Source organism: Leucoraja erinacea, chromosome 36 (genome assembly GCF_028641065.1).
Source record: "Leucoraja erinacea ecotype New England chromosome 36, Leri_hhj_1, whole genome shotgun sequence".
Lineage (NCBI taxonomy): Eukaryota > Metazoa > Chordata > Chondrichthyes > Rajiformes > Rajidae > Leucoraja > Leucoraja erinaceus.
Window position 1 is genome coordinate 14,736,158 of NC_073412.1, and position 21,064 is coordinate 14,757,221.

Here is a 21,064-nt window from a genome sequence, read left to right on the forward strand (position 1 = left end):
AGAAACGCCCTGACCTACTTCATGCCACGAGTACCCTGCTATGACCTACCTACGACCTCCTACGACCTACGACCTCGTGACAACCTTGCTGCGAGTATGATTCAAGGGCAAACTCGGCAGAGGTCGTGAACTAGGTCGTGAAAGTGGGACAGGCCCTTGAGACCCCGTGGTGTTAGAGTCTGCAGCGTGGGGACTTCAGACACGGTGCTGAGCCTGGTACTCAGATTAGGTGATGGCTGCGACCTGCTGGAGGGCGGTGGGGTAGCGAGGGTCGGTGTAGTCAATGGTGGAGGCCCGCGGGGAGTGGAGTCCAGGTCAGCGGGCGAAGCGTTGGTAGTTCCGGTCAGCGGATGGCCAATGAGGCGGAGAGGTTCGGTGGTTCCGGTGAGCGTTGAGGTGAAACGGTCCCGGTGAGGCGGCGAGATTCGGCGGTCCCAGTGAGATGGAGAGGTTTGGCGGTCCCGGTGAGGCAAAGAGGTTTGGCGGTCCCGTTTTGGTGCCGATAGTCGGTGGGAACCAAGGAGGTAGCGAGGGTCGGCGTCATCAGTGAGGCGGCCGTAGAAAGTTACCGGCGAGGCAGCGAGGATTGGCGTCATCGGTGGGTGGGTGAAGGTCGGCAGCAGCAGCCATGTGGAGGTTGGAGATGTGGCGTTCTTTTTTTGTCCAACAATTTGATATGGCTGGTCCAGGACAAGTTGCTGATGATATTTATTCTTAAGAACTTGAAGCTTTTAACCATCTCTACTTCGGCACTGCTTCACGTCCTGAAGTCTATCACAATCTCCATTGTCATGCTAACATTGAGGGAGAGGTTGTGGTCTTGGCACCAGGTAACGAGGTTCTCAAGCACTTTCCTGTACTCTGCCTTGTCATTATTTGATATCTGACCCACTATGGCGGTGTCGTCTGCAAATATGTAAATTTAGTTGAATTTGGCTACACAGTCACGAGTGTAGGAGTATAGGTGGGACCTGAGAACACTTCCCGGTGGAACACCAGTTTTGAGGATTATCGTATGTAATGATTTGTCACCTATCCTCACTGATTGTGGTCTGTTGGTCATGAAGTTGAGGATTAAGTTGCAGAGATGAGTTCCACGAGTTGGGGAGATGCGTTGAATGGGATAATGGTATTGAAAACAGAGGTGTAGTCGGAAATAAGGGGTCTTCTTATCCAGGGATGAATGTTGTGCCAGGGAAATGGCATTAGCCATGGACATGTTGTAGCGATAGGCAAACTGCAGTGAATCAAAGTTGCTTAATAGGCTGGATTCAATGTGTTCCCTAACCAGCCTCTCAAAGCACTTCATGATGGTGGATGTCAATGCCATTGGACAGTAGTCATTAAGGCATGAGACCTTGCTTTGCTTCGACACCTGGAGATAATGGTCTTCTTGAAGCAGAGTATAGAGTAAGGAGAGATTAAAGATGCCCGTGAACAATCATGGCATCCTGATGCCATGAATTCGTGCATTCCCTAAGGATGTGGCCAGGGACACCGTACAGGCCAGTTGCCTTCCATGGGCACATTCTCAGGAAAGCTGATTTAACTTCTGCAACAGTGACCCTGACAAAAGGCACACTCGAGTGACGTCATCGGATGTCATTCTTTGGCCTTCTGCTCGAAACGATATAGAATACATTGTTCATCAGGGAGAGCTGCACTATCACCAGCGATGCTGCCTGACTCCATGCTTACCAGCCGTTTATAGAATTCAGGTCTTGTCACTGTCTGTGGGTGTACAAATGATTATACTGGAGCCCAGGTTTGTCCCCATATTGTCTCTTGATATTCCTGATGGCTTTGCGAAGATTGTAGCCAGATTTCTTGTACTGCTGGTGTCTGGAATCTGTTGAATTGAAGGAACATCCATCTTTCATATTCATTGATTAAGTACCCAATAAGAGATGGATAGACTCTGGATTTCTACCCTGTTTCTCACAGCACGGGTATGTTAAAAATTAGATGGCCAAGGTTAAAGATAGGAGGGAAGTTTAAAGGAGAAACTTTTCACCAAAGGTATCTGGACAGGTAACTGAATGAGCAAGGCTTGGAGGGATCAAGGCAAGCAAGGGATTAGTATGGATAGGCATGATTGTCAGCATGGACATAGTGGGCCGAAGGACCTGTTTCTATGCTATACAACTCTATTACTCTGAGTAGTAGATGTCTGATGTTTATTGTTTAACTCATAAAACTTGCCTTTCATTTTTTTTTTTCGTCTATAGGATGAAGTGGGAGCTCCTGGAATAGTGGTTGGTGTTGCTGTGGATGGAAAAGAAGTGTGGTCTGAAGGTTTGTATTGTGTTCTGATCCATGATGGCTGACATAGTTAACTGTTCAGTGAAATTGCAAAGCAAAAATAAATTGTACAGCAGGGGAACCCATGATGTCTGGCGAACATGATGCCAAATGAAAGTGATCTCTTTTGCCTGCAGCTCCTGCATATTTGTGCTTATCTTAACCCCAATGTTATATCTGTTTCATCACCCTTGGCGGCATATTCCAGGCACTCTCATGTCCTGCACATCAACTTTGAACTTTCCACCTCTCACCTTTAGCTATGGTCTGTAGCATTTGACATTTTGCCCTAGGAGACAGCTTCTGACTGTCTATCCGATCATAGAAACATAGAAAATAGGTGCAGGAGGAGGCCATTTGGCCCTTCGAGCCAGCACCGCCATTCATTGTGATCATGGCTGATCGTTCCAAATCAATAACCTGTGCCTGCCTTCTATCCATATTCCTTGATTCCACTAGCCCCTAGAGCTCTATCTAACTCTCTTAGAAACATAGAAACATTGAAAATAGGTGCAGGAGTAGGCCATTCGGCCCTTCGAGCCTGCACCGCCATTCGATATGATCATGGCTGATCATCCAACTCAGCGTCCCATCCCTGCCTTCTCTCCATACCCCCTGATCTCTTTAGCCACAGGGGCCACATCTAACTCCCTCTTAAATATAGCCATTGAACTGGCCTCAACTACCTTCTGTGGCAGAGAATTCCACAGATTCACCACTCTCTGTGTGAAAAATGATTTTCTCAACCCGGTCCTAAAAGACTTCCCTCTTATCCTTAAACTGTGACCCCTAGTTCTGGATTTCCCCAACATCGGGAATAATCTTCCTGCATCTAGCCTGTCCAACCCCTTAAGAATTTTGTAATTTTCTACAAGATCCCCCCTCAATCTTCTAAATTCTAGTGTGTACAAGCCGAGTCTATCCAGTCTTTCTTCATATGAAAGTCCTGCCATCCCAGGAATCACTCTGGTGAACCTTCTCTGTACTCCCTCTATGGCAAGAATATATTTTCTCAGATTAGGAGACCAAAACTGTACGCAATACTCCAGGTGTGGTCTCACCAAGACCCTGTACAACTGCAGTAGAACCTCCCTGCTCTTATACTCAAATCCTTTTGCTATGAAATCCTCTTAAATCCTCTATGAAATGCTCTTAAATCCATCCTGTCATTTGGCCTCCACTGCCCTCTGTGGCAGGGAATTCCACAAATTCTCAACTCTCTGGGCGAAAAAGTTTTTTCTCACCTCAGTCTTAAATGGCCTCCCCTTTATTCTAAGACTGGCCCCTGGTTCTGGACTCGCCCAACATTGGGAACATTTTTCCTGCATCTAGCTTGTCCAGTCCTTTTATAATTTTATATGTTTCTATCAAATTCCCCCTCATCCTTCTAAACTCCAGTGAATACAAGCCTAGTCTTTTCAATCTTTCCTCATATGACAGTCCCGCCATCCCAGAGATCAATCTCGTGAACCTACGCTGCACTGCCTCAATCATAAGGATGTCCTTCCTTCAATTAGGAGACTAAAACTGTACACAATACTCTAGATGTGGTCTTACCATAGCCCTATACAACTGCAGATGCACTTCTTTACTCCTATACTGAAATCCTCTTGTTATGAAGGCCAACATTCCATTAGCTTTCTTCACTACCTGCTGTACCTGCACGCCAACTTTCAGTGACTAGTGTACAAACCCATGTCTCGCTGCACCTCTCCCTTACCTAACCTAACCACATTGAGATAATAATCTATACTCATAATTTTATCTATACTCATAATTTTATAAACGTCAATCATCATCCTCCAATGCTCCAGGGAAAATGTGTCCAGCCTCTTCATAGCACCTCCTCCTCCCTTTATGACATGGCAGGTCAGGCAGCATCGCTGGAGGACATGGATAAGTGACATTTGGGTCTGAACCTTCAGACTGATTGTAGTAGGGGTCAGAGAGGTAGAAGAGAGGTGGGAGTGGGACAAAGTCAGGCAAGTCATAGGTGGATACATAAAAGGGAGATTTGATTAGCAGGGGGTGGACAAAGGCCAGAGATGAAAAGAGGCCAAAAGGCTGTGAAATCAGTCTGAATCATTTACATCCAAATTGTTTACTGTCAAAAACAGCAGAAGCCTCAGCATAGATATCTGTGGAACACCATTGGTTTCAGCGGCGTTCCACAGGGCTGTGTGCTGAGCCCCCTCCTCTACTCCCTCTTCACCTATGACTGCACACCTGTACATGGTACTAACACCATAATCAAGTATGCAGATGAGACAACGGTGATTGGCCTCATCAGCAACAACGATGAGCTGGCCTACAGGGAGGAGGTCCAGCACTTAGCAGCATGGTGCGCTGACAACAACCTGGCCCTTAACTCCAAGAAGACCAAGGAGCTCATTGTAGATTTCAGGGAAGTCCAGAGGCGGCACGCACACCCCCATCCACATCAACGGGACGGAGGTGGAATGTGTTTCTAGCTTCAGGTTCCTGGGAGTCAACATCTCCGATGACCTCTCTTGGACCCACAATACCTCTACTCTGATCAAGAAGGCTCATCAGCGTCTCTTCTTCCTGAGGAGACTGAAGAAGGTCCATCTGTCTCCTCAGATCCTGGTGAACTTCTACGCTGCTGCACCATCGGAGCATCCTTACCAACTGCATCACAGTATGGTATGGCAACTGCTCTGTCTCCGAGGAAAGGCATTGCAGAGGGTGGTGGAAAATTGCCCACGCATCACCGGTTCCTCGCTCCCCTCCATTGAGTCTGTCCAAAGCAAGCGCTGTCTGCGGAGGGCGCTCAGCATCGCCAAGGACTGCTCTCACCCCAACCATGGACTGTTTACCCTCCTACCATCCGGGAGGCGCTACAGGCCTCTCCGTTGCCGAACCAGCAGGTCGAGGAGAAGCTTCTTTCCGGCTGCTGTCACTCAACAAATCACCTCGGTGACTGCCAATCACCACCCCCCCATCCAAATTGTTTACTGTCGTTTGCTACAGAGATGCTAAAGCATTTCGCATAGATATCTGTGGAATTAAAATTGAATCTGAATCTGAATTACAGACTACAACCAGATTGAATGACATCCTTATTATATCAGCGTACTATAAGAAACACTATCAAATGCCTTACTAAAGTGTATGTTGACAACATCCACTGCCGTATCCTTATCAATATTGTGCGGCACCTTCAGTAAAACTGAACAAAACCACACTAAGTCCCTAATCATCCCATTCTTTTCCAAATGGGGGCAAATTCTATCCGAAAAAATCCTTTCGAATTGCTTCCCTACCACTGATATGAGGCTCACGGGCCAACAATTTCCTAATTTGTTCACATTTCCCATCATAAACAAAAGAAACACAACACATAAAGTCATCTTGTACCTCATGGTTTCCAGCTCCAGTTCCCTACCTCCCAGTTCGGACCCAACCTGGACTATAGATCCCGACTGGCTATCTCACGCTTTACACGGCAGTTCTCCTTCCGTGCTCTGCGATCTACTCTAGCTGCAATGCGCTGGCAACAGCAGGACCTCGCTTTGACTCTCCCGAAACTTCGGTCCTCACTCACCCAGACCTGCAATGGACCCCAACTATACTTCATCCAACGGCAGATCCATGTCTTCAATCAACGATTCCTGGCCCACTTGGACTCCACCAAGGACCTTAAACTCGCCCGCCTCCAGGCTGCTCCTGCAACCGACACTCTACGACTCGACCGCCTGCAGGCCCCGGCCCATTCGCTGCCCGCGCCGCCTGCCTTAACACCACCAGGCCGAGTCCCGCGACGCAATCTTTGCCACAAGGAGCAGCACCAGCACTCACCGCCATCCTGGCCGACTTCAGGCCCGGACCCAACGAAGATGCCGCCGTCAGCGACCTCCACGTGGCCGCTGCCACCGACCTTCACCTACCCACCGTTGATGCCGATCCTCGCTACCTCACCGGTAACTCTAACTATCGCCGCCTCACCGTTAACGCCTCCTCACTACCCCCTTGATTCCTCCGACTATCGCCACCAAAACGGGATCGCCGAACCTCGCCGCCTCACCAGGACCGCCGAACATCTCTGCCCCACCGGGACCGCCGAACCTCTCTGCCCCACCTGGACTGCCAAACCTCGCCGCCACACTGGGACCACCGAACCATGCCGCCTCACCGTCCATCCGCTGACTGGGACCTCCGATGCTTTGCCCGCTGTCCCGGACTCCACTCTCCACGGGCCTCCACCATCGACTCTACCGACCCTCGCCCCTCCACCGCCCTCCAGCAGGCTGCAGCCGTCGCCTTACTTGAGTCCGAGGCTCAGCACCGGGCCTGAAGTCTCCACGCTTCAGACTCTGACAACACGGGATCTAACTGTGCTGGGTCCTAGTGCTTTCCCCCCCCCCCCCCCCCCAACACAGGGAATCTCAGTGGTTGTTCCACTGGGTCATCCCCTTCCCCCTCAAACCATGATACCCCAGCTCCTCCACACCTACACTAGAGTCCTCATATCCCCCTCCTCCTTGACCACCCACCACCCCACGACCAAACATCGCCATAGCCTCCGTCCACTCACCTGCCTTCCTCCGGCCCCAAGCCCCATCCTTGCCGTGTGTTCACCATCCCCCCTGACCTCCCCCTCTCTGATACCGAATGGTCTGTCCTCAGCAGAGGCCTCACTTTTGTTCCCCTCCATCCCCACCTCAATGAGTTCCGCGTTCGCCACGATGTGGAGCTCTTCCATCGCCTCCACATCAAAACGTTTTTCCATGGGAATGAGTCCTCACCCCCCCAGTGATGACCCCTTCTCCAGTCTCCAACGGACCCCCTCCTCTTGGAGTCCCCCTCATGGTCATCTACCTGCTTTAGACCTTTTTATTTTAAACTACCGGTGGGATATCAACCGCCTCAACTTCTCCACTCCCCTTTCTCACTCTAACCTCTCCCCCCGAACGTTCAGCCCTCCATTCACTCTGCAACAACCCAGACTGGGTGATCAAACCCGCCGACAAGGGAGGTGCCGTGGTAGTTTGGCGCGCTGATCTCCACAAGTCTGAGCCCACGCTCCAACTCTCAGACATCTACTCCTACTTATCATTGGACCATGACCCCACAGACGGGCACCAGGCCATGATCTTTAACACCATCACTGACTTCATCACTTCTGGCTCCTTGCCCTCCCAAGCCTCCAACCTCAACATTCCCCAGCCCCGCATGGCCCGATTTTACCTTTTCCCCAAAATCCACAAACCTGACTGTCCTGTCAGACCCATTGTTACCGCCTGTTCTTGTCCCACCAAATTTATTTCCACATACCTCGACTCCATCCTATCCCCCCTGGTTAAATCCCTCCCTACCTATGTTCAAGACACCTCACACGCTCTTCGTCGGCTCCATGTCATCCGTTTTCCAGGCCCCCATTCAATCATCTTCACCATGGATGTCTAGTCACTCTACACCTCCATCCCCCACCAGGAGGGTCTTAAAGCCCTCCATTTCTTCCTCGACCACAGAACAAACCAATCCCCGTCTACCGATACTTTCCTCCGTCTAACGGAGTTGGTCCTTACCCTTACCAACTTTTTGTTTGACTTCTCCCATTTCCTCCAAATACAAGGCGTAGCTATGGGCATGCGCATGGGCCCAAGCTATTCCTTCATCTTTGTAGGGTACGTCGAACAATCTTTGTTCGAGGTGTACCATGGCCCTATACGCCATCTCTACCTCCGCTACATCGACGACTCCATTGGTGCTACCTCCTGCAGCCATACAGAACTCACTGACTTCATCCATTTCACCACTAACTTCCATCCGGCACTAAAATACACCTGGACCACTTCTGACATTTCTAGACCTCACTATCTCCATCGCAGGTGATAGACCACTGACCGACATCCACTATAAACTGACTCACTCCCTTGGCTACCTGGACTACGCTTCTTCCCACCCTGCTTCCTGTAAGTACTCCATCCCCTACTCCAAATTCCTCCGTCTACGCCGCATCTGCACCCAGGATGCGGTGTTCCAAACCAAGGCATCGGAGATGTCCTCACTCTTCAGGGAACGGGGGTTCCCCTCTTCTACTATAAATGAGGCTCTCACCAGGGTCTCTTCTATACCCTGTAACTCTGCTCTCACTCCCATCCCCCCACTCATAACAAGGGTAGAGTCTCCCTTGTCCTCATCTTCCTACCACCCTACCACCCGTCACATACAACTAATAATCCTCCAACATTTTTGCCACCTCCAACGGATCGCACCGCTGGCTACATCTTTCCATCTCCTCCCCTGTCTGCTTTCCACGGAGACCACTCCCTCCGTAACTCCCTGATCAATTCATCCCTTCCCACGCAAACCATCCTCTCTCCTGGCACTTTCTCTTGCAACCGCAGGAAATGCTACACTAGTCGCTTTATCTCCCTCCCTTTTCTCCTTTCAAGGACCCAAGCAGTCTTTCCACGTGTGGCAGAGGTTCACCTGCACCTCCTCCAACCTCATCTATTGCATCCTCTGCTCTAGGTGTCAGCTGCTCTACATCAATGAGACCAAGCGTAGGCTTGGCAATCGCTTCGCCCAACACTACCGCTCAGTTCGCAATAACCAACCTGATCTCCCGGTGGCTCAGCACCTCAACTCCCCCTCGCATTCTGAATCAGAACTTTCGGTCCTGGGCCTCCTCAATGGCCAGAGTGAGGCCCACCGTAAATTGGAGGAGCCTCACCTCATATTTTGATTGGGTAGTTTACACCCCGGCGGAATGAACATTGACTTCTCCAATTTCAGGTAGTCCCTGCTTTCTCCTTCTTTCCCCTCCCCTTCCCAGCTCTCCCTCAACCCATTGTCTCCACCTCTTCCTTTCTTCTTCCCACCTCCCCAACCTCACATCAGTCAGAAGAAGGGTCTCGACCCGAAACGTCGCCTATTTCGTTCCATAGATGCTGCCTCACCCGCTGAGTTTCTCCAGCATTTTGGTCTACCTTCGATTTTCCAGCATCTGCAGTTCCTTCTTAAACATAAAGTCCCATGCATCTTACAATTGCCTTGGATTGAGCATATCAGGCCCTGGGGACTTGTCTATCTCAAAACCCTTCAAGATACCAACACCACCATCTTCCTGATCTGAGAACTGTCTGAACATTATTATACCCCACACTGATCTCAATATCTTACATAACCTTCACCTTGATGAATTTAGATGCAAAGTACTTGTTTAGTATTTGTCTATACCCCCTGATTCCAAGCATTAATGTCCTCCTTTAGACTTGAGGGAGCCAATCCTCTCACTAATTTCCCTCTTGTTTTTAATATGATTCTCTTTAATTCAACTCGCCAATGGCTTTCCTGGCCCTTCTTTCTCCCAGTTTGAGTTCTTTCCTCAAAGGCCCTGCTTCATCTTCCAACACGTTACATTTAGTTCCTTTATCTTTTTGATGAAATCTTCAACCCCTCCTTTCATCCACAGTTCCCTTCTCTTTCCATCCTTATCCATCCTCTTTACTGGAATATGCCGCTCCTGAGCTCTGATCAGCTGGTCTTTAAACAACTCTGACGTGACAACTCTGGGTGGCTGGGCGGCTCGCGGGCTGGGCAGCTCTTGGGCTGGGTGGTTGGGCGGCCCTCGGGCTGGGTGGCTGGTTCCCTTCAGTTCTCGGGCCTGGGCAGTTCCTTGGGTGGCTCTCGGGCTTTGGGCAGTTCTCGGGCTGGGTCTGGGCGGGAACATGCCGCTCGGGCTGAGCTCTCTCGGGATGGGCAGTTCTCGGGGGCTGGGGTCTTTAAGTTCTCGGGCTGGGACTCGGGTGGGCTCTCGGGCTGGGGTTCTCGGGCTGGGTGGCTGGGCGGCCCTCGGGCTGGGCAGTTCTCTGGGCAGTTCTGGGGGGTGGGCAGTTCTCGGGCTGGGCAGTTCTCGGGCTGGGCGGTTCTCGGGCTGGGTGGCTCTCGGGCTGGGCAGTTCTCGGGGGTGGGGGGCTGGGGCGGCCCTCGGGCTGGGCAGTTTCCTGGGCAGTTCTCGGGCTGGGTGGCTCTCGGGCTGGGTGGCTCTCGGGCTGGGCAGTTCTCGGGCTGGGTGGCTGGGCGGCCCTCGGGCTGGGCGGCTCGGCTCACTCACGGCTTCTGGACTGTCACTCACGGACGCTGGACTCTCTCACTCACGGACTCGGGACTCAGCCTCGCCACCAGGACTTTATTCTCCTTGCCCCGGTGATTGACAGCAGGTGCTGGAAAGGGCGTTACCTTCATGGTGACTGACAGGCGACCAATCTGCTGATCTCACGATTTTTAAACCTTCATAAGTTTTGTAATATTCCACCGATCAGAGCAAAACTTGGTGCGCTTGGAGCAGAGGAGAACGGTGAGTAAGATGGCGAAAAAAATCCTGCCGATATAGGGTACATTTTTGCGCAAATTTAAAAACAGTGCAAACTGCAAGAGGACAAGATGAGAGTTTTAGTAATAGTATAGATGATTCAAACATCATTATGCTTTGTAGTTCAGTCCATTATTAGAATTGTTTTATTGAAAATAAGATGGAATAAAAACAATGCCTTGCTAATTTATTAACATGGAAACATTAAAAATAGGTGGAGGAGGAGGCCATTCGGCCCTTCAAGCCAATGCCACCATTCATTGTGGTCATGGCTGATCATCCAGAATCAGTAACTCGTGCCTCCCTTCTCCCCCTATCCCTTGATTCCGCTAGCCACAAGAGCTCTATCTTACTCTCTTTTAAATGCATCCAGAGAATTGCCTCCACTACCTTCTATGGCAGAGAATTCCACAAATTCACAACTGTCTGGGTGAGATTTTTCTCATCTCAGTTTTAAATGGCTTCCCCTTTATTCTTTGACTGTGGCCCCTGGTTCTGGACTGCCAAACATTGGGAACATGTTTCTTGCATCTAGCTTGTCCAGTCCTTTTATGATTTTATATGTTTCTATAAGATCCCCTATCATCATTCTAAATTCCAATGAATACAAGCCTAGTCTTTCCAATCGTTCCTCATATGACAGTCCCGAAATCCCGGTGATTAACCTCGTGAATCTATGCTGCAGTGCCTCAATAGCAAGGATGACTTTCCTCAAATTAGGAGGCACTTCTCTTTTTCCTAATCGGACACCATTGAGATAACAATCTGCCTCCTTGTTCTTGCTGCCAGAGTGGATAACCTCACATTTATCTACATTTATTCTGGTGTAGAAGAAGACCATGCCGATTTTCAGCAGAACTATCCCATTAGCCTTCCATTTATTTCCCTGTGTTGCTGCAAGTTAACTTAATTAAATGTTCATCCATTCCCCCATTGACCGTTTTGCCATTTATCTTTCAATGGTCTTGGTAATAGCTAAATAGTCCATCAGTACATCTTTGCGATATGCGAAGAAACTAGAGTAGCCAGTGGAAACTTCCTGGAGAGAATGCATAAACTCCACACAGATAGCACCAGGAGTCATGATTGAAACCTTGTCTCCTGTCTGTGCCCCACAGTTTTTCACAATTGTTGCATCTCAGCACCAAAAAATTACTTTTGAAATAAAGGAAATTGTAACCTCCGCAAAGATCAATGAGGTAAAATAATATGGAATCTGTTAGTAGTTGTAGTGGACAGATACCTTTTAGAACCTGAGGGGCATCTTTTTCACATACACAGTGGTGGGTATAAGGAACGAGGTGCCGGAGGAGGTAGTTGAGGCAGGTACTAACTAGAACAAAATTTAAAATACATTTGGACATATGCATGGATAGGAAATGTTTAAAGGGATGTGGCCAAAAGCACAAATGGGAATAGTGTGGACAGGGCATCTTGGACGGATTGGCAAGTTGGGCTGCTGAGGGTTTTAGCTACAGAAAGATGTTGGGTTGTTTTCCCTGGAAAGCTAGATAAGTATATAAAATTAAGAGAGGTATAGATAGGCTAGACAGTCAGAACCTTTTTTCCAAGATGGAAACCATAAATATTACAGGCAATAGCTTCAAGGCTAGAGGGGCAAAGCTTAAAGGAGATGTGCAGAGTAAATTTGTTACACATGGGGCGGTGAGTGCATGGAACGTGCTGCTAGGGGTGGCGGTTGAGGCAGATACGATAGTGGCATTTAAGTGACCTTGGTTAGGCACATGGGTATGCAGGGAATGGAGGGATATGGATTATGTGTAGGCAGATTAGCGTTGGTATCATATTGAGCACAGATATTGTGGACCAAAGGATATTGTGTTCTCATGCTGGAAAGTTCTGTGTTCTATGTCTAAGCCCCGTGTTCTGGTAAAATTTTTGTGAATCTTTTCAGCACCTTTTCCAGTTTAGTGATATCCTTCTTTTGGCTGGGTGACCAGAACCATACATACTGTAGTCTTTAGAGAGTTGGAAGGTGAATCACACAGTGCAAAATGACCTGAGATTTATCTATCTAGTTATGTAGTTGGTTCCTTTAACCTTTTTGTGCTTTCCAGAGTGGCATTTTTTAGGTTTAAAGTAATTGTAATATTGTTGAATGCCAAGAGGAGATGATTTTACTTCGTATTCACGTGAGTGACTACGTGAAGAGCACGCTCAGCACGCATGTGCGGCATTGCGTTCAGCAGTGCAACAGCGGCCGCATCGGGAGTCAGGCACTCACCCTACAGATTGAAAGAATGGACCGTCATGTAAGTACCCTGAGGTTGGGTTTCTTTCACAGGAGAGCCTTCTGCTTTGTTTTACAGGCAGAGAACAAAAAGGCTCTTGAACAAACCTGTCCCCCACTCGACTCCAACGGAGGAGCATTCCATCTGGGGGGGGGGGGGCAGCAACAGGCGGTAGGACCGCTTACCGGGCGCTCCGCCATCCCCGACACCGTGCCGAGCCCAGTCCCGCTAGCGCCTGAGCAGCGGGCTGGATGTAAAGCTACCCGAAAAAGCATCCGGCCGGTGGCTTCCGACTTGTCGGACGGGGACGTCTCTCCACCCGCACGGGGGAGAGACAGCCGCCTGAGCCGCATGGAGCGGCTCCTGGAGCACGTGCTCCAGCGAGACGCGCTGCGTGAGGGGCGCTCTCGCAGGGGGAGTTCAGGCACTCCCTCCACAGTGCCTTGTGCACTGGCCATCGCTTCCTCCTTACCCAAGGGTAGCTTTGGTGACCAGGACTGGGCTGGTCAGGAAGAGGGGACGCTGGCTGAAGAAGTCGGGAGTATGCAAGGGGTGCAGGACCAGGAAGAGCTGCTGGGTGTGGGTGGCAGCCCCACGTGCAGGAAGGCCATTAGAGCCTAAACTAGCGGCCAGCATCAACCACCTCTCCAACAGGCCCCTACAGGAGCAGGTGGTTAATGAGGCCATAAAAATGTACACAGCTCCAGAATGAGTCCCTCAAAGTACCGGCTGTCAACAGCCAAATCTGGGGGCACGTCGGGACAAATATTCAGAACCAGGAGCTGATACTGCAGCGGATCCTCAGGCTCCTGACGTCAGCCATCACATTATTGCTCATTCTGTGGACAATACAGAGATGACCACAAACCAACAAGACACTCTCGCACTGTTGTACAACACGCAGTTCGAGATAAATAACCTCCGTAAATAAATCATAAGACCTGCCCTAAATCCAAAATTCGCGGGGTTATGCAAAACCCCAGCCACTGAGCCAGACACACTGCTCTTTGGCAAAGACCTCACGAAAAAAGTAAAAGATATGGAAGAGGCCTCAAACTTTTGGTCTCATGAGGGCAGGCTCCGGGACGAGCAAACCCAAAACAACAATACCCAAGCGGCAGCACCCCATCGCGTCCACCAGTCGACGTCTACCATATGGGACTGGTGAAAGCTCGAGGTCCGCATTTTATCACCGGAAGTCTTTTTTAGACTTAGCCGTCTGTTTGACAGAACAACACTGGTGAATTTATAGTGTCAACTGAGTATCCCGAGCCCAAGGTTCTTATTGGAATTAGAGAGTGAGGTCCAAGCAGCTGAATTGAGGTTGTGTTATATTGTTCATAAATTATAGAAACAGAATTAGGCCATTTGGCCCATCAAGCCTACTCCACTATTCAATCATGGCTGATCTATCTTTCCCTCTCAACCCCATTTTCCTGCCTGTTCCCCATAACCTCCGACACCCGTACTAATCAAGAATCTTATCAATATCCACCTTAAACATACCCGTTGTCTTGGCCTCCTCAGCCGTCTGTGGCAATGAATTTCACAGATTCATCACTCCCTAACTAAAGAAATTACACCTCGTCTCCTTTCTAAAGGTACGTAGTTTTGTTCTGGGGCTACAGCCTCTGGTCCAAACTCTCCCACTAGTGGAAACATCCTCTCCACATCCACTCTATCCAGACCTTTCATTATTCAGCAAGTTTCAATGAAGTCCCTCCTCATCCTATAGCGAGTACAGGTCCAGCGAGTACAGGCGCAGTGTCTACAAATGCTCATCACACGTCAACCCACTCATTCCTGGGATCATTCTTGTAAACCTCCTCTGGACCCTCTCCAATGCCAGCATTTCCTTCTTCAGATGTGGAGCCCAAAACCGCTCACAATACTCCAAATGTGGTCTGGCCAGTGCCTTATAAAGCCTCAGCGTTACATCCCTGTCTTTATATTCTATTATCAGGGTGCTTGTATTTGATAATCTCGCTGTTCTAACGCGTGCAAAGATGCTAATCTCCAGATTGCTCCCAGTAGCTGGTACAGTGAGTGTAGGTGTGGGAAGGGAGTGTGGGTGATGAGTAGGGGAGTGATGGTGCAGGAGGGAGGGCTGTATATTCCTCGGGCACTGGCACTGGTTCTGAGGGCAGGTGGCACCTCGAGGCTGGGACCAATCTCCTCGATGGGTTTGCTAACACAGTTTGGATGGGTTGATATGTTTGGTATGGTGATGCGCCGTTGTGTATGGCTGCTCCTCCTGCAGTCCGTCCTTTCACCCTTTTTTATTTTTATTTTTAGTCCTGTCCGTACAAAATGTTTCTTGGAGGTCTTCTTTTATGTGGTGGGTGGGGGGAGGGGAAGGGGGAAACTATTTTAACCCCAGTCCTACCTGGTCGGAGATGCGGTTTTTCTCCGAACCGCATCTTCGTCCTCTCTGTGCGGCCTACCATTGAGCTGGAGCAGCGCTGGTGCGGCGTTTCCTGCCGGGACTACAGCTTCACCGGCGGTGTAGATGCTGGGACACCAACATGGAGCAGGCGATGCCTTACCGGGTCGCCTTGCGGTAAACTCCGGGGCACTGTGACCGCCGACTGCGACATCGTTGAGCTGCGGCTACAGAGCGTCCAGCCGTGGGCGGGCGGCACTGGATTTACAGCACCGCGGAGCCTGGGATCCGAGATCGCCAGAGTTGGAGGTCCGGCCGGCGCGGCCTGTGAACTTTGGTCATTGCAGTCTTCGGGGAGGAAGCGGCCGCTTCAGTCCAAGCCGCTAAAGGATGTTCACCAGACGCCGATGATCCAGCTTCGCGGCAAGAGGGCCTGAAAACACCGGGTTGGCTGAGGAGGCCAGATATAGGCCCCGACCTCGGGTGGACTATGAGGGGGAGAACTGGATATTTTTAGTGCCTTCCCTCACAGTGAATTCTGCTGTGGGGGGACGTTTCATGTTGATTTCTATAGTGTACTGTTGTGTCTTTTTTTCTTTTTCTCTTTTTTGTTTTGTATGGATTTATTTACATTTGATCTGTTCAATTAATTTAATCAATCTCTGTAAAGCACTTTGGTTCAAATACTGGTTTTGTTGAAAAGTGCTATATAAATAAACATTACTATTATTATTATTATACAAAATAGAATTTATACTAGAACAATTGCCACCAGTTCAGCATTCACTCCAGATGGTCTTTTCCCTCTCAGTTAAAGAGAAATGAGAGGGACAAGCTGAAATGGTGAGACTAATTACTAAGGGTATCATGGGAAAAAACAAAACATGGACCCTTGGAATTTGTGTCAAATATATTCACTAAAACTAAAAAAGATGGTGGTTGTTGCATCATCATTGACTTAATTTCACTAAATATGTTTTGTTAAGTATGTACATTTCAAAATGGAAACGTTTGTTACTGCCAAACAACTGATTTCCAAAGGATACTTCATGGCAAGTATTGACCTCAAAGATGCTTACTATTCAGTACCCATTCACAAGGATCATCGCAGATACCTGAAATTTACCTGGATGGGGCAGCGATGGCAGTTTAAAGCATTACCCAATGGGTTAACATCAGCCCCAAGATTATTCACCAAGATACTAAAACCAGCCCTGGCAATATTAAGAAGACAAAAACATATGGCATATCTTGATGATATCTTAATAGTAGGCAAGACCAAGGAATTGGCATATCAGCTGTGTCAGCAACCAAACAGTTGTTCGAAACCTTGGGATTTGTCTTACATCCGGATAAATCTAAGTTGAAGCCATCCACAACCATGGACTACTTGGGCTTCACAATTAACTCAGCCCACATGTCTGTAACTTTGCCAAAAGACAAAACAACTGAATTGGCACAATCATGCAACAATTTAATGGTCAACGAGCGACCAACTATTTGACAAGTAGCAAGAGTAATTGGGAAAATGGTAGCAGCATTTCCGGCTACACAATTTGGACCTTTGCACTATCAAAACTTACAAAGAGCAAAGGTACAGGCACTAAAACGACATGCAGGTCATTATGATCATATCATGAAATTACCCACTGAAGCAATATCAGAACTACAGTGGTGGGCAGAAAATGTTTGGCATAGTTTCAGCCCTATCATCATCATTAACCCTACTTTAGTTATCCAAACAGATGCCAGTGCTCAAGGCTGGGGAGCGACTAACTCCATGTCCAGCACAGGTGGTAGATGGACTAACCTAGAGTCATCATTACTACTTGCACTGGGCATTAACTATCTAGAGATGTTGGGTGACTTTTGTGGTTTAAAAGCGTATGCATCCAATATGCATCACTTGCATGTACGGTTACAAATAGACAATACTACGGTGGTGGCCTACATTAACCATATGGGCGGCATAAAATCGATATCATGCAACAAATTGATCAACACAATTTGGCAATGGTGTGTCGAAAGACATATTTGGCTATCAGCAACTTACCTGCCAGGTAAGCTAAATACAGTGGCAGACACCAGGTCACGCAAATTTAATGACAACACCGAATGGATGTTAAACCCCAAAGTGTTTGCAAAGATTATTAAGCAATATGATATTGACTTATTTGCATCAAGGCTAAATCACCAGGTACCTATGTATGTCGCTTGGGAACCAGACCCTGAGGCAGCAACGGTAGATGCGTTCGCGCTGGATTGGGGACATTTATTCTATGCATTTCCTCCCTTCTGCCTTATCAGCCGTGTACTACGCAAAATACAAAATGGACTCTGCTTCAGGTATTTTGATAGTACCCGACTCGCCTACACAGCCATGGTTCCCATTACTGCACGACATCCCTCCGAACATCCACAAGAAAACAGTACTTGTCCATCATCAAAAAGTGCTGCTTGGATACAGGGACCACCTACTCAACCACTACAGTTACCAACGTACTGGAATTCCTGGCGAACCTTCACCACGATGAAGGACTCAGCTACAGTGCCATCAACACACCTAGAAGTGCCCTGTCTGTCTATTTAAAACAAGCTCCAGGACAACAGGCCATGGGGTCCCACCCGCTGGTGGTCAAACTAATGAAGGGTATTTACAACTCTAACCCCCCTAGACCAAGTGTGGTCCTGACATACCACAGGGGATGGCCACCAGCCAGATCCCTCAACCTGGAACAATCTACGCTCAAAACACTCATGTTGATGGCACTTGTATCTGCACAGAGGGTCCAGTCACTACACCTATTGCGACTGGCCAACATGATCACAGCTCCAGACCAGATCTCTTTCATTATCCAGGGACTGATCAGACAGAGCAGACCAGGAACACCTAATCCAGTCGTGGAATTCCGGGCTTACCCGCCAGAACCACGGTTATGTGCCATGACCCGCCTACTGTCCTACATAGACACAACCAAAAATATTCGAGGGAGTGAAAAAGCCTTATGGGTCAGTCATAAAAAACCTTATGTTCGGGTGACGAGCCAAACCATTTCGAGATGGTTCAAGCAGGTGCTAAAAGCTGCAGGGATAAACACTAACATGTACAAATCTTACTCCACCAGGGCAGCATCCACGTCGACGGCCAAAAGAATGGACGTGCCTATAGACCACATCCTGGCTACAGCAGGATGGTCGGGGGAAAGAATGTTCAAAACTTTTTATAATAAGCCGTTGGCAAAACCTGCTTTATTTGCAGAAAAAATTTTACAGACTGCAAATATTTAATTTAAGCCCAGGGGAGCAATTTAATTTCTTTGTTGTTATTGTTAAAAAAATACCATTGTGTTTTTCTACAAAGATTCATTGGTTGATTACGATAACACACTTCCTCCCTCAAGGACTTCGGCAGTGAGTGAAGTAATAACTGTTACACGGTTTTAAATCACAGAGCTTCGTGACTCCGAAGTAAAATAGTAAGATTAAAGGAGAACTTACCAGTTTGAAGTTTGATCTGTATTTTATGAGGAGCTACGATGAGGAATTAGGTGCCCTACGCTCCCACCCTCAATAATATGGGTCAAACTGATAACTGATGTCTCCTTTTCTTTACTATGTTTATTTCAATAACTGTGTCTATCTGATATTCCACACCGCTGCTTTGAAGTATGCCGCGCATGCGTGCTGAGCGGGCTCTTCACGTAATCCCTCATCGTAACTCCTCATAAAATACAAATCAAACTTCAAACTGGTAAGTTCTCGTTTAATCTTACTATTAAACTCCTTCTTGTTGCAGATGCTCATTGCTTGCCAAAGTGTAAAGAATATTATCTCATCTGTTTAATCCTTGGTGTTGCCTAAGCTTTTGATTTGCTGTGTTCCTAAGCAAGTTCTCATTTCTGATTCTGGCTTTCTTCAAGGTCTGGGGTACGCAGATGTGGAGAACCGAGTGTTGTGTAAACCGGAGACTGTCATGCGAATCGCCAGCATCAGCAAACCACTGACCATGACAGCCATTGCCAAGCTGTGGGAGAAAGGAAAGCTGGACTTGGATGCTCCTGTGCAGATATATGTGCCAGAATTTCCTGAAAAGAAATATGACGGAGAGAAAGTAAGAACGTTTCAAAGACGCATTTTGGCAGTTGTTTGTTAAGTCCACGATATGTTTTATATCACGTTTATGTTTGTTTCACATGTATCACTAAATTATGCCATGGAGGTTGCCTATCCATTCTTGTCAGAGGTGATGCCTGACCTGCTGAATTGCTCCAACAATTTATGTTTTGCCCGTTCAGCAATGTTGGCTTATTTTTCTTTCGAACAGTTAACCTTTGTGGCTGCTATTCTCAGATCTCTTAACGGCAATTTACTTCAAACTCCCACTATGCCTACTTTCAAATGTTGGCATGGCATTGATACAGTATTGTGTTCTGGACGTAAGTCAGGACATAAAATATACAAACTAGTAGAAACAAAGAACAGCAGATGCTGGGCTTTATCAAAGATAGACACCAGGTGCTGGAGTAACTCAGCGGGACAGGCAGCATCACTGGAGAAAAAAGATAGGTGGGTCGAGACCCTTCTTCAGAATCTTGGAGTTTTCAGAGACCAGTTTGGTTCAGCTGTCAACTTATTGGTTGGCTAGCTGGTTTCATGTTATCAGCCTTGGCATAGTAATATAGATATTATTGTTGCTGCCTCACAGCTAGTGAACCCTGGTTTGATCTTGCTCTCTGGTGCTGTCTGTATAGACATTGCATGTTCTACCTGTGACTGCATGGATTTCGTCCAGTTTCCTCTCACACCTCAAAGATGCGTAGGATGGCTCCTGTCGGTGGCGACATGTTGCCAGCAGCACAGCAGAAAATCATCAAATATTGTAGTTCTCAGCTTACCTGTATAAAAGAAACAGCAGAAGCCAGCGCTGTAACTGACAAGCTGCTCATGCAATTAAACGCATTAACGCTATTGCGATCTACCGGCAGCAACCTTGCTGACTGTAAGAGAATTCCCGATCACAGGGGAATCCCCGACCTGGCTGTGGATCACAGGAACAGTACGTACTGTACCTGGAAACATCAGGGAGGCCACCATGGTGTCCGGCAGGCAGGACTACAAGTCAGACTGAAGCGCAGGGGTCTACGGCCCCCTCTCCCTACCATCCTGCTAGCCAATATACAATCAATGGAAAATAAAGTGGAGGACTTAAGATCAAGGTTGCTTTACCAAAGGGAGCTGAGGGAATGCTCTGTGTACTGTTTCATAGAGACATAGCTGCTCCCCAGACTCAGCCGTACAGCCTGAAGGTTCCTCCATCCATCGTATGGACCGAACGGGGAAAGGGGAGAGAAGCGGAGGCTTCTGCCGCCTGGTCAACTCTTCGTGGTGCTCAGACGTGGCAGTTCTGTCTAACTCCTGCTGTCTGCACTTGGAACATTCTACCTCCGGAGGGAATTCATCTCCATCATCCTGAACTCATTCTAAATCCCACCTTAGGCAGACGTCCATCTAGCATTGGAGGAACTGCACGCCATGGTTAACGACCACCAGACAGCGTACCCCGAAGCCTTTACTACATTAGCCGGGGACTTCAACAAAGTCAACATGAAAAATTCACTCCCAAACTATCACCAACATCTCATCTGCAGCACCAGAGGATTAAACACCCTTGACCACTGATATACGACCATCAAGGATGCCTATTGCTCTATCCCTCGCCCTCACTTCGGGAAATCCGACCATTCAAAGACCATGCTGCTTTTTCCTGCATACAGGCAGCAACTGAAG

The 21,064-nt window shown here is 48.3% G+C and overlaps 1 protein-coding gene across 1 annotated transcript in view; it reads left to right on the top strand.

Annotated features, from left to right (window-relative positions):
• The window catches only part of lactb (lactamase, beta), an 83,129-nt gene that overhangs the window by 19,740 nt on the left and 42,325 nt on the right, over positions 1-21,064 (top strand). Inside the window, 2 exon segments of the mRNA XM_055662772.1 lie at positions 2,229-2,295; positions 19,198-19,388. Coding sequence (XP_055518747.1) covers positions 2,229-2,295; positions 19,198-19,388 — 258 coding nt within the window.